Here is a 15,239-nt window from a genome sequence, read left to right as displayed (position 1 = left end):
TATTATCTCAAACACAAAACAGCTGTACTACCACCCCCACCCCCCGACCCCCACCCCCAGCTAGGCATCACTGTAAGGTTTCACAATCCAGTAACTGCTAGGGCAAACTCCTTCACTTTTAACCACACCAAGCCTTCACGAGGGACTGCAATCTTTCATCATTCAGCTCCATTTCTTAACTAGAGGATAAGACTGCTATATGGTCACCATCTTCACAGGGTCTAGAATGAGACACAGCTGAGCAAATGGGTGCTGATATTCCGATCCAGCAGAGGACCTGTGCAAGTCTCCTTCAATCAAACAAGTGGTCCAGCAGACAGCCCTGGGGCAGGAAACTGGGTACACGTTGGGTCCTTCACTGAGCCAGGGCTCAGCAGTCAGACAGGCTGCAAGCTCCAGCAAACCACTGCGATAACAGAGGCCAGGTTTTAGCTAACTTCATGGAAAAAATAGATTGTGTGTAAGGGAAGAAAAATAATTATGTTCATTTCACATCCACTCTAGTAAAGTCTCATCAGAAGAAACTGAACTTTGCAAGTTTTATTTTACACTTTTCATGAAGAAAGACATACACATCTATCAGCTGCACAGCTACACAAATGTGTATGTACATTAATTTGTTAGATAGAACTCTGCCAGGACATTTAAGGAAATGCAAGAGTTCATTTTGAAATCAAACTCCAATAACAAATGATAATGACAATAATAATTATCTCTCAAGAATAAATCAGCTAATGGAACAGTTTTCAATGACAATAATTCATTCCCTTCAGGCTGTCAGAAATGATACTGCATCAGCATAATATCACCGATGGAGGTTTAACCACACTTTCAGAAAAACATTGGTGTAAAGAAGTATATAATCACTCTCCCCTCAACTTTCAATCTTCATATCATCTGTAAAAAAGACAAGAATCGTATGGTGAACTGCTGTAAGCACAATACTTATTTGCAAGATGAAACAGCAACAACAGTTTGTGATACAACTACTACTTAAAACTTACGAGAGGAAAAAAAAAAAACAACCTTGAAATAATTACCAATTGGTTCATATAACCGAGAAATAGCAGCCTTTTCGTATCTGTATGTAGGTAAGTCTGTCTTCTGTTTATCTCAGTAAACATCGCTTACATTTACATGCATATGACCCTGATGTAGATTACTGCTTCTGTGAAGAAACAGGAATTACTTATATCTGAAGGCACATGAGAGTTTCCTTCAGAAATATACATACACAAGAGTGTGTGTGTGTGTGTATGAGTTATGTTAATAATTATGCTTTCCTTAAAATACATACAATGTATTACAGTAAATCTGTATCATAGAGTACAGTACCATAATGACTAAATTCTGCTAAACCAGTTTCACAGTTTTGTTTGCTTACGCAGCACTACACAGCTTAAACCACATGTAGCAGGCCAGAAAATCCAGCTATTTACAGAAGATTGTGCATACATATTTAAATGCCCTTTAGAATTAAGACCATAACAAAGTTCAACTATGTAAATGTCTCTTAAAAATAAAAATAACACCTGACACTTCTCACACCTTCATCTGCAGATGTGTTTGCCTTAAACTGGACTCCACTGGGATCTCCTTCCTCAATGCAACTGGCACATCTAATCATGTCTGAACTAACAACAAGGTTACCTATAGAATACATTAGGCAGCTTTATAAATTTGATAAACATCACAACCTTTTGCTTATGGCCAGGAATAATTGCTTAAGACAGAACTGAGTCACCTTTGCAGGAAACAATTTTATGGAAAGGTATTGGGGTTTTACGTTTTACGCTGTACACTTGCTCATGAGCAATATATTGACAAAAATAATAAGAATGGACTGCTATCTAATTAAATGCCAATATTGGATGTATGTTTTAGCATGAGAGTTATTAATGGAATAGAATAAATCTGACTATAATTAATTTAAGCAAGTTTATGGATAACTGCAAAATATTTAGCACTAATGTAAAAACAATTACAAACCTCTGAAGTGGGTTTTATTTTCCACTTACTTTTTCTGTGCCTAAAGATTACCTGTTTACACCATTTTAAAAATCAGACACTGATGCAAAGACCCAAAGCCTGATGAGGCTACATACCTGTAATTATATCCTTGGTTTCTTTTCAGGTTTTTAGTGAAAAGGATGTAAAGACTGAAAATTCAGAACACTTCCCCACCACCACCCAAATAAAATAAAAAAAAGGTAAGCAAAATGAACCCAAGATGTTTATCAGCCATACAGATCTGAGGTCTATATGCTTGAACATTACTCAGCCACTAGTGAATACAGAGTATCAAAACACCCTATTGCATTGCTATGACACAATGCATGATGATGGCTCAAAGATTATTATGCAACAAACATTAACGCATTCACTTTAAAGACTTTTACCATGAGATGTCCTATACAGAAATTTACTTAATAGCTGAAATCTCCTTTCTCTCTTGTGCAATAAAATTACCTCATAGTGACTATGTCTACCCCAACTGGTATAAACAGTTACCTGCTCACTTCACTGCATAGTGGCTACAGTGCATGATGTTCTCCTCAATTTAACACATCACATCTTAAAATACACTAAGAAAGAGAGATGGTAGCTGGGGCTCAGTCACACTTGACTCTGACTGTACTACATCTCTTCAGACTAAAGGAAAACTTTAATTCATGTGAAGGCAGCAAGTTAAACCTGAGTTTTTCTCACTGTTGATTGCTGCAGTACGTTTTCATGTTACTCCTGCATAAGATCAGGTTGCCCCAGCACAGCTCATTCTCTGTGCTGTTCATTACCACCACTGCCACCTTACTCTCCTCTAGGACAGACCAATTCTTGCTTCCCTTGCTCCACTCTCCTGATGCTTGTGTCTTCATGAAGTACAAAGCTGCCGTGTGGAGTTAGATGAAAACTAACTTACCAAAAAAAAAACCCAAACGCAACCTTCTCTAGAGGTATCGTATTCTTATTTTCTTCCTATTGCAACTATGGCCTAAATCTCATAATGGGCAAATATGGCAGGTGAGTCTGGATACCAAGTTTGTCTAGCAGTGTAAAAAGAGCAATAACAGGCCTTCTTGTTTTTGGTTAGGTGGAATCACTCTGAAAAAAATATTAACATTGCCTTCACTGTAGAAAGGTTAAGTGTGAACAATCAAAAAAGCATTTGTGATCATAATTAAGAAATTACAACGTGGTAAAGAGGTATTAGGATGTTCTTTTAAATTACCAATGAATGTGAACAAGCGTTTCTCCAAATTCAGAATAGATTACCAGTACAACAAAGGTCTACCTTGACAAACCTAGCAAAATTTATTGATTTTTAATACAATTAAACTATAGCACTTTAATCACAAACTTCATACTGTCAGAAATTTTATGAAACAAATGGAAGATGTCAATGTACCTGCCTAAAATCTGGCTTATATGAACAGTTGCTTTCTAGAAAGAGAAGTGATCTTATGCTGAAAATATAAATGTAGATTTAGATTACAGTATCACTATAGAATTTAAAAAATCACTATTAAAAATTGCACTTAAGTAAAGGACATAAAAACTAGAGACACTTCCAAAATACTTTTATAGTACCAGACAGAGTAAATTTAATCTTTTGTTGGTTAAAGTCTATTCTTTCTTTCATTGAACTAAAAGTAACTTAAAGAAACTATGCAGTATTTATTCATTTTGGTATCTTCTATGTGTAAATTTGAACTCCCTGAAAGAAATTCATTATTTTTAATGTAGGTAGGTCATGTTTGTTTCTATATTACCAAGTCTACCTTATTAAAAAAATTCAAGAAACACTTGGATGTTTGTGTGCATCATTACACCAACTACTGGGAGAATATTTGCTCTCCACATAACAGTGAACATGACTTTCGACTACCAAAAAGGTAATCCGTATGTGTTGTCAACACTGTTTTCCGGTTGACAGAATTAATCAACATCAATATTATATTTCATAAGAGTCCTAGTCTTATAGTCAGCTATGTCAGGGCAAGAATTTTAATAAACATTCTGTTATTTTGTGTGTATTATTTTTGGGCCAGTTTTATGTTTTATAAAATTACATCCTTGCCTCACCATAACAACCAGTGTGTATTGGTGCATACCTTTGGTGAGAACCTGCTTGCTTTTTTTCATCATAATCAAAAGCCTTTTCTAAAGGGTTGTTAAGAGTCTCACCTCCTTTGGTTTGCAGTGGTATGCTGAGAATGTCAGCCTCCGTGGATGGCTCATTGTTCATGCTGATGCAATATAATGGTTCACCCAAGAAAGAAGGTTTCTTCAACCTTTTTGTGTTGAGTGCTCTTGACATAAAGTAACCTTCAGTAACACTCTTATCACCCATCTTCTGTAAACCTTCTAGGTCATCAGGTTCCTCTGTTTGGGCCAGTGAATCCTTTGATAAGTGACTATCAGCCAGTGCTTTGCTGATATAGTAGCCAGGGATTTCACTCTCTGCATTAACACATAAGCTTTTGTCTCCAAGTCCAGCCTTTTCCTGAGCCATTAACATCCCTACAATATGGTCTTCAACTAACATTTTGGAAAGAGTAGATGTGGAGTGAAGAGTGGAGTCTTGACTTGTGTAACAAGGGGGACTTAATCCAAAAGAAAGAGATTCCTGAGACTTTGGCATGGTAACGTTGCTTATTGTTCTCTGAGGCTGCATACATTCTTCCAGAAGGGTCTTAAGCTGCTCTTCAGAGAGGCCCGTTTGTTCTTCAGTCTGAAAAAAAAGGGCAAGAATTTCTTCTGTCAAAATATAATTAATGAAAAGCAGCGCCATAAAACACTTTGAGAGATACAAAAGCACTGGCAGAACTCTTAAACTGATATCAATGTTTTTCAATTCAAACTGAATTTACATACACATTTACACAATTACATTATTTATGTAACATCTTCACTAGGTTCTAGACAGATTAGATGCTGAAAGTTAGGAAAGAAGTCTGATGCCCACAAGACACTGAGAGGCCTTTGATTTTGGTCAGTCTTCCGCTAGATATCACTGCTTTTTAATTACCAAAACACATACTTTTTCACATAGCTCGGTGTGTTGCGTATACATACAGACACACACTCACACTTTAGTTACCGAAAGCAAAACAGCACATTGCTAAAAGACTTTCAGCTGTTGGGGCAACACATCTGGGGTCAAAAATGGTTTTAGACAGCACCAGCCCACAAAGACCATCAAATATTAACTGAAGTATTCCCAGCCACTCGCTGTAGAAATGCAACACAGCCTCTGTCAACCATATCACAAAAAGCATATCAGTTACTCATCTACAGGACCTACCTCGTCGAGTATGTCCCATGGCATGTGACAGAAGAAAGCCCCATCTTCTGTACAAGAGGTTTAGTGCTTTCTACAAGCTGTCACTGCTTGGATAGCTCACAGATTTATCTTTTCAGTCAGTTTCTTATTCAGACAGTGGCACACTCTCATCATTTTTATCATGCAGATTTTCTTTACTGGACATTTCTTAAAATTTGATATTAAAGATAATGACTGATATTAGGTGGTAATGGTGAAGAATATCAAATGACATTTTGCTTAAGGAAGTCTGCAATGGGGAGTTATTTCTAGCCTTTATAATCTTTAATGCTCCTTGGTAATACAGACGCACAATACCCCCTGACAACTGAAAGATTATAATGGAATGTACCAGAAATATTTTAGATATGCATAACACATTTGCCCATGAAATATGAGATATAGAAGATATAATAATATATATTATAAATATTATAGATACTGTGCAACATTTAGATTATAATGGAATGTACCAGAAATATTTTAGATATGCACAACACATTTGCCCATGAAATATGAGATATAGAAGATATAATAATATATATTATAAATATTATAGATACTGTGCAACATTTAATGTAACAAGATGCTTTCTACTATCAAAACCTTGGTTTTACCCAGCCTCCAAGAGACAAAGGATCAGATCACTTCAGTGATTTATGTCAAACAATTGTATTCACTGTGCAATGACTATTAGAATTTACCTCACATTGTGTAAAGCATGGAGCTACTGTAATTTCAGAGGAAAGATCAGTATCAGATGTCTAGCTGATTTTTTTTCTCCCTAAAGGTCTCTTATCCAGCTACAGAATATGACCTGGAGTGTATAGGTCATATCCTGTAGTTGGACAAGAGTGACATCACAGGAATGATATGACCATGTTGGACGTATATGACATGCAGAGATCACAGCCTAAGTAGCACAGAATGTATGGATTACACCTGAAAACTGTTCATGAATGGGGACAGTTTTCAGTCAAGAAGGAAATAGTATTTTTTCATAAAACTTGTTGTGGCTATTAAAAATTACAAGGCGACACTACACAATGAACAAGAAAGCCATTTTAGGCTACTTTCAGTCATCATTCTGTATTTACATGTTCAAACATTAATAACAGCTAATTACCACTACCATAGATTACAGTTCAGGCACTAGCTTATGCACTTAAACTCAGTTTTATAGATTCATTTAACCCATTAGTCTTTTCCTCCAAAGACCAACTTCCTTCCCAAAGATACTTGGAGCTCACTTTCTACACATACAAAAAAAGACAACTGCATTAAAGAAATTGATATGTTAAGGGCTTTTAAAAAAACAAACCAAACCAAAAAAAGAGCACTGACAGACTATCATTACATATAGAGAGCTTTATTTAGATGAACATAATTATGTAGAGATTCAGCTAATCTTGGTATCAATCAAAGTACTTCTGATAATATAACTGAAATCAAACCACAACCTTATGCACTTATTTAGGTAATAACGAAAAAAATTATGACCTCTTCAAATTTTTCTCAGGCTTTTAAATTTTAATCCTAGTGCAGAAAGTACTCACTGATGAAAAATAAGTCAGACAGGGAAAAACAATTAGGAGCAAAACTCATGACAAATCAAAAATGAAACATGGAATTTTTCAAATTTTCACTCTCAGTCTAATCTACTAGCCCATGCTGAATTCCTTACATTCCTTGAAGGAGTATTTTAACTTGCAGGACAACATCTTTTTACAAGTAGTCATTATTAGAATGGATTTGCTGTAAAGAAACAGGATGCATTCACTCAGGCAGAGCTTCACAGTAACATAGTTATACCACTACTGGAAGCACAGCTGCATCTAGAGTAATCCACAGAGCAGAACATTATGCTATGTAAACATAACTATATTTGTATCACAGAAGATTCTCACATCTGGAAACCCACATGGATTCCTAACTTGTTTTTGAGTGTGTGGTTCTATAGTAACATATTTCAAACTCTTGGCCAAGATCATTTGGTGCCAATTTTCTAATTTTCTGTTAATGACAGGGCAATTCACTCACTGCAGAAAGGAATTCTGCATCTGGAGCAAATGAATGAGTACAAAATGAGCACAGGGAGGAAGATCATCTGGTCCTGCTTTTCTTTTGTCTTTTTATTCCCCTCATCCCCACCCCATTTATCTGCAGTCTATTTTTCCTTGTCCAAATTTATTTTTTTATTTTTTTCCTTTCAGGAAAATCATAGGGCTTGTATTGACAATTAGTTCATAGATTACTGTGATTATTACCAGAGGGCTATGGGGGAAGATTTAGAGCCTAAGGCGCATGGGGAGGGAAATGAGTATAACAGCTATAGAGTGAAAAAGTTTGGTAACTTGTGGGCTTGTTTTCCTCCAGAGTGGCAGGCCTGCAGGCAAAGCAGACAGTGTAGAGCATTACTTATTTTTGTTCTTTCTTTATCTCTTCCTCCCTTTGGATTGTTAAGTCATGCTTGCAAGAATGCAAAGATAAGGAAAGAGAAAGTATTTAACACACCTCTCCAGAAATTACATTTTAAAGTATCAAAGGCTCACTGTTCACAATTTTCTTGTGCCAAAGTCGTTTCAGGGTTAAGGGAAAAATATACAGCAGAGGAGAAGATAGCTTGCAAATAGCCATCAGTCATCCACTCAGCAGCAAGAAATTTACATTGCAATAGAAGCAGAAAGGCTGCTGTTGAAATCAGAAAAGTTAGTTTAGGGAAACATGTAATACCCTAAGGAGAGACATCTCACACCAAGAAAGGCTGTGCATTTGCAAGCAAATGAGCATTTTAGCTCACGGGTCACATAATACAGCAACTGTATTAGGATTTTGTAAAGTATACGTTTGCACACACCAGAAGAAATCCTGTCACAGCTAATTGTACTACTTTAGAGTCACAAGACTTGGAATGAGTAACACAGTCTCAGGGAGACACTAGATTCTACTTCTCCCAAGCTTTTACTGCCCCAAACTGTAAATAATTTATAACTCCTATACAGAAAAAATACTTCAAGTTATTTATTTAAAAATACAAGGATATAAATTAATGGAATTCAAAATGCAGAAACAGCCCACTAGACAAGGGAAAATGAGCTATCAGGTCTGGTTCCCATCAGAAATTGGAAATCCTGTTAATTATTCTGGCTAATTTTTAATAGGACATGGAGCCCTATTCATTTCCTAGGCTTTTTACCGTTAATGATCCAAAAAACTAAGGAGTTTAGGAGCTTGCTAATGACCTTTACTGTTTATGTGTGGCTAGTTTTTCCACACACTTGTAGCCCTTCTCTGACTGAAGATTTCTTGTTCCTTGGTGACATGGGTCTATAGAGAAAATCTTACCGCATGTGGTAGGAATGCAAACTTATAGACTGCTGCGGACAGACCTGCTGTGACTACCAGCTCCAAGTTCAAGCTTTGGGCCTGTTTTCCACATCTACACATAACAGAAACAGACTAACATGGAAAGGCCTTATCAGATTTTAGCATGGGGAGAAAGTTAATATGTCAGGATTATTTCTAATTATAGTAAATAATCATTAAATGATACACAGTAAATGAACAGGCACTAGAAAGCCAGGACTATTTAAGGACTCACGTCTACAAACGTATATTTTGTTGCTTAATCAGAAAGTATTACAATCAACGGCTCTCACGATACTTTTTTTGCTTGAAACAATTTACTTTGATGCTCTAATTTACATTTTTACTGATGTGTAGGACTGCAACAGTCAATTCTAAAGTAACTGCTCTCTTCTCCTGATAAAAAGACTCAGTTTCAAGAGTATACTGATGTATTGAGACAACCTTCACATTTTTGACATATCAGGACAGGAAGGTTTTGTAAGTCTTAGTTATTTCATGACTTCTCAAACAGCTTTGAAATGGCAACCCTTGCCTTGTATCTCCACGCTACTCAACTCAGCATGTACCATCACCTTTAAGCATCACACTGAAGCACTTGCCTAGGAACAGTACTGGTCAGTGTTATTGTAGGATGTTATCGTGCTGCATACAAAACCAGACAAATCATGTCATTGTGGAAGAGCTTCTTACATTCCAGAAATGTTAAAGGCCCAAAGTTCTTTGGCACCATGAAAGTCAGGATTGCTGTTCATAACTTGTAAACTAATTTCAGTTATGGGAATATGTCCTCATGGGACTGTTGTGGGTTAACCCCAGCAGGCAGCTAAGCACCACACAGTTGCTTGCTCACTTCTCACCCCCCTGCCACAGTGGGACAGGGAAAGAGGAAAGGAAAAGACCAGTGTTCAGCCACTTCCTGAGAAAAAGATGGGTAAGTTTCTAGAACCCTCTCTTTTCCCTTTTTATTGCTGTGCATGAATTTATATGGCAGGGAATATCTGTTTGGTTAGTCTGGGTCATCTGCCATAGTACGTCCCCTCCCAGGGTACTGCACATCCCCAGTCTATTCACTGGGAGGGCAGAACCAGAAACAGAAGGCCCTGTCTAGCAACAGCTAAAACAGGGGTGTCTTACCAGTATTGTTTTGGTCACAAATCCAAAACACAGCACCATACTAACTGCTATGAAGAAAATTAACTCCATCACAGCCAGACGCAGTATATCCACTTTTACAAAAATTTGGAAGTATCCATCATGTCATGTTATGGCTTTTAGTGCTTGTTTGTTTGTTTTAAAACCACTGCCTCATGAGAAAGAGCTTAACAAATGCAAAAGAAAAGTTAACCTTTCCTCTGTAAGGCTATTTCAGGAGGTTTATTTCAGAATGTAATGAGAGAAAATGTAACTAGAGTAGATTGAAAACATGCTTACAACTCAGTAGAGCATATTTCTGGAGAGGACAGTAATGTGTATTGATTTGATGGTGTCAAAAATTAAGACTGGAAGCTGAATAATGGATTCAGAAATTAAGAGCTCCTTGTGCTATGATCATGATTCACCATCTGGTGGCCCTGTGCTTATGTCTGGTTTGGGGACTTCTATAACGTTTCAGGAAAGACATAAATCTTTCAGAATGAACAGGATTCCTGAGCCAACGGAGAAATTCTCCTGCTTTTGCTCTTTTCCTTCTGCTACCTTTCCTTCTGTTAGTTACAATTTTCCCTTATTTTTTTCCACTGTTTCTGTTTGTGTAAAGGCAGAATAAAAAGGTCTGGTAGTCAATTTTCTGTCACTGCTGCTGCTAAGAGCCAGAAAGCAGAAAGGACAGAAGTAACTAGGCAAGAAAACAAAAGCACCAGAAAAAAAAGAGATTAGTGAGCATCTGGTAACATCACTGTCTGAAAAGAAAATTCAACTTGTAACAATCATGAGCCATCAGAACCACAACATCAAAGCCATTATCAGCCTCACGGAATCATAAAAAATCTCTATTACAAAAGTAATTTTAAAAGCGTATAAAATTTCAGAAAATAAAATGAACTTCATAATACATTGGAAATAAAAACCCTAAAGGATTTTTTTCCCCTTTTCTGGCAAAGAGACATCTTAACAGAAATCAAAAGGAAACATGAGTTTATACAATTTTGCTCTTATTTACAGTAGCAAAGTAGGTGAAAATTGTGAAGAGACACAGTAAGTGCAGCAGTTCATTTCTTTTTGATTTTTTAAGATAGCCCACAGGTTATACAAGTAAAAATAATTATGACAAGTTCTTGCAGGCAGAACTAATTTAAACATGCATATTTTAGTCATTACATAGAGGCATAATACTTGCTTTTATTTGATCTTTCTTAAAAATATCCAGTCAATGCTTGTGGTTTTAATGTGCAAATAATGAAAAATTATGCTTCATCAGCTATGCCACACCCTGTAGACATTAGGAGGAGAAACCAACTGGTTACCAGAGGTGACAGAAGTAGAAAAAAAGAGGAAGCTAAAATATCTTTTACAAGATATTTTTCTTCTCATTTGATACCATAGACAATAAGCTACATTACTCACAGGTGCAGAGTTTGCATGGTACTGCACCAGGATATAATGAAGAGGGTTTAATGAAGGTGGCTCTAAGTATGAATTTCTTCTTGGAAGCACATGGAAATAATTTTGTGACTTTTAAAGACCCAAAAAGCTTTATTTCTGAATTGCTACAAGTTGTACTTTTTACACTTAATTTTCTGATGTTTACTTCCAATTTTAGCTTCATTTCAAGGTAGCTTTTGATCTACAAGTTGTATAACATTTTCTAGGTGCCTGCATATTATTAGCAAGGAAGTTTTCACCTATGGATACCAAAATCTAAATTTGTGTGTCCTCACCAAAGTTTCAAGAACTTTGAAAATGTCTGTGAAATGTCACACAGGTTTAAAGTTTCTAATATTCCTATCAGACATGTATTTATTAGTAAAAAAATTATTTTTATAGTAATTTAAATTTCTTAATTGCATATACATGCATTAGAGGAATATTATGATTTTGAAGCTCTGCTTTCATCAACTGAACCATATATGGTGTTTGTAACCTTCAGACGTTTACCAGTATTGGATTCAAACCTAAACAGTTAAAATACGAAAACACAACTCATTAATATCTGTATTGCCATCAGCATGCTGGCTTTTTCTGTCATTTTAGGAGCTAATATAACATAAAACTTAGGCATCATGTTATAAAAGAAAGCTAAGTGAGTTCTGATTTACTGTTACAAAACAGTAAATTATTACAAAAACTCCTATATTTTATTACCCAATTAACTTATGAATAGTAGGTTTTACACAACAAAGCAAATGATTCACAAAGCAATATCAAAGGAAATTCTGAATATATTGTATATAATACCTAAATACAAAAGCAAATAAAGGTTAATAGAAATTATTTAGAATTATATTAGACATATTCTTCCTATTTACCTAATCTTTCAAAAAATACTGGTGAGTATGAAACTATCACTAAATCTGGTAAAGTCTGACCTTCTTAAAACATAAACTATTATACATTAAATAAAAAACTATATGCAAGCAAAAGCAAGTCATACATAATGTTTTATTAGTGGCTGGGAATTGCTACTACCTAAGCAGCTGAGTCTGCTGAGTTAAATGAATTGATAAGTCAAATTTTTATAATTATCTTCTCTTTCAGAGGTACTAAGAGGTACTTTATGCATTTGAATTTACTCTGTTTTCTTTAATTCAATCCTGATTCATCTGAATTTGAGAAACCAAACAGGACAAGCAACTAGTTTTGATCTTCTGACGATGAATAAAAACAAATGCAAAAAGTGATTCGGTACTGTAAAACCATGGACTTTCCTGGCAATAGGATCAATACACTAACTGCAGTACTTTTAACGAGAAAGTAAGTAGTTTTAAACAGTTTTGTTTGTTTGCTTTTAACATTTCCAAGATCATAATGATATCAGGTTCTGCCCAAGAGATATCCTAAGAAGTTATAATGTTATTCTATTCTCCCCCCTAACTGCAACCAGTGTTTGTAGTGTTCTTGTACTCTTGCCATAAGTTCCAAACCCTAGCTGTAATTGTATAGCATATTTGAGTTGTGTATATATTGTATTATTCAAAAAAATCATTAGTTAAATTTCAATAGTTTTTAAACACTGTTGTCTTGCTGCTGAATTATACTCCAGCTTCCATCATAAGCAGCAGAGCACAAATTTCTAGTAGAGTGGGAATCATGAAAGGAAGAAGTTTTTATTCAGTACCTTTAATAGAACAAAAGGTAAGAACTACAGTTCTAAGTAAACATACATTAAAGTGTGTAATTAAGCGTCCATAGAGTATATTTTCCTAGCTAGGGCAAAGATGTACTAACTTAATATAATGGGCATATTTAACTGAAAATCAACATATCCTGGTAGTAACTAAACAATAACAGAAAATTCTAAAAAAAAATATTATTTAGAAAAATAATTTAAAAGGTTAAGAATTTTAAAAGCTGCATAAATAATGATGTAAAACCCCCCTTGATTTAAATACTAGACTATGATAGAAGTCTCTGATTTAGATCACTTTGAATTTAAAATCCATTTACTCCAAGGTTGTCAACAGATGTTTTGCAAGAACTCAGCTCTTCTAGCTTCAGATGAGTTCAATGTTTAGCTCATCTAATCTATGCATTTGTACTTTATATGAGTCACTGTATAACTTTTTCTCTCATTTCTAAAATCTTTCTCAACAAATGGATAGCTCCCTGGGTTTAGAGCACTTCATTTCATACACTTGCAAGTATTCTTAGGTTAGAAAGCAAGCTGCTTTTAAATGAACACACTGAATGTGTGAAAAAATGTAAGACAGATTCCTGAAATGGTATTTATAATCCATCATTCTGAATAAGACTTTCATTTTCTAGCCTCTACTGAAGAAGAAGAATTTCTGCAGCCTAGGCGATTTAGCATTCAAAATTACTTTCCTAAACATCCCATTTTGTGTTTTTAACTGTTTATTATTAAGCATTTAACAGATTTCATTCCATAGAAATATCTTCCTTGAATATTATTAAGTTGTGGCTTTAATTTTCAGCAAAGCCAGTAGAGTAGACAAAAATGCCTTGATGTGGTTGCAGCTGTTTTCTGTTACAAAACTCCATTTATTTTTCTTTTTTTGGTCACGTTGGCTTTCATTTTTCCAAGAAATGGATACAGTGTAGCATAATGGTACTACAGTATGTTATTATAGCGACTTTAAAATTTTGCAACAAAGTATCTTGAGATGTTAAGAATACTGACAGGTCTATAATTACTGGGGGAACAGAAAATACAAATAGTAATAAAACTAAGGGCATGGAGATCTGTTTGTCCATAACCTAAGAAACTTCACTGCAAGTGCTAAAACACCAATAAAATTAACAAAATGCCTCCATCCAATAAGAAGGAAAAGAAGGAAGCCACAAGCACATGATCTAGAAGACCTGTGTAGTGACCTTTATCAGGTGTAGTTCAGTCTCACTGAAAACAAGGACTGGCCCAAGAAGCAGTAAGCATGAAGACTCATCAAAAGTAACTATAGTCAGAAGCTTAAAAAAACAACAAAATAATAGTTTATGTATTTCAGGAGTTCAGGCCATATTTTCTGATAATTCTTTAGGGATATCTTTTAAAGTGACCCTCCTTAATTGGCCCTGTGTATCAATAGCAACAGGCACCTCTGAATACCGACTTTTTCTATGTTAACATATATATGTATATGGTAAACCTGACCTGTGATATATATTCTGGAGACAGAAATGTTCTCTCCCAATAGCTGAAGTATATGATATGAAGGAAGTTCTGCTATATGTGGAATAACAAGATACAGAAACCCACAGCGTTTCCTAGTGAAGGGGTAGTAGTATACAATCTCAGTTATCCAAGTCAAGGAACAAAGCATGCAGTTTCTTTCATAAATGTGGTTTTCTTACAGAGTTTTTGACTCTGTATGAAATACAGATGATAGTATTCCTTTCTTTGATTCACGTTCATGCCACCTAAATAGAGAGCCTCAGCCAAGTGTGAATGTCAGCTGTAGTTCCCCAAGGTCCTCACAGGCAGCAGAGAGACACCGACACCTCAGATTGTAATTCAACCCAACTAACATCTAAAGACAGAATGCTTAGAATTCTGCTTACAAATTACTGTTTTAAAACTGAAGCCTTTCTGACAATATGATTCAAACGATTCTAAGCAAAAAGACAAGAAAAGGGAAGAAGTAGAGATCAGTATTACACCAGAAATTTGGCAAAATGACAGAGGATTAGAAAAAGGTATATAAGACTACTTTTCAGAAACTTGTTTCTGAGAAATATGTTGAAGTACAGAATTGTAAAAACACCTAGTTTTAAATAGCAAGGCCCATAATGTATCACACAAGCTTAGCTTTCATTGTCTTGCTGCGGTAGTCCACCCCACAAGCTCAATAAAAGAGCATGTACAGTATTGCCATGTACTGGCAAATGCAAGCACTTGAACACTGCGAGCCAGGACACCTTTCCAAAAATACCA

At 35.5% G+C, this 15,239-nt stretch overlaps 1 protein-coding gene across 7 annotated transcripts in view; it reads right to left on the bottom strand.

Moving 5' to 3' along the window:
- The window catches only part of FSIP1 (fibrous sheath interacting protein 1), an 89,157-nt gene continuing 73,918 nt past the window's right edge, over positions 1–15,239 (bottom strand). For 5 of the 7 annotated variants that reach the window (XM_037395457.1, XM_037395460.1, XM_037395459.1 and 2 more), the window contains one exon: positions 3,198–4,732. In XM_037395457.1, coding sequence (XP_037251354.1) covers positions 4,067–4,732 — 666 coding nt within the window. In that variant the 3' untranslated portion in view covers positions 3,198–4,066. Of the gene's footprint in view, positions 407–602; positions 898–3,197; positions 4,733–15,239 lie in introns of those variants that run through there. The other 2 variants (XM_037395461.1, XM_037395462.1) reach the window with 2 other exon arrangements.

Source organism: Falco rusticolus, chromosome 7 (assembly GCF_015220075.1).
Source record: "Falco rusticolus isolate bFalRus1 chromosome 7, bFalRus1.pri, whole genome shotgun sequence".
Taxonomy (NCBI): Eukaryota; Metazoa; Chordata; class Aves; order Falconiformes; family Falconidae; genus Falco; species Falco rusticolus.
The sequence above is the reverse complement of the archived record's forward strand: the minus strand, read 5'-3'. Positions and strand labels throughout refer to the sequence as shown.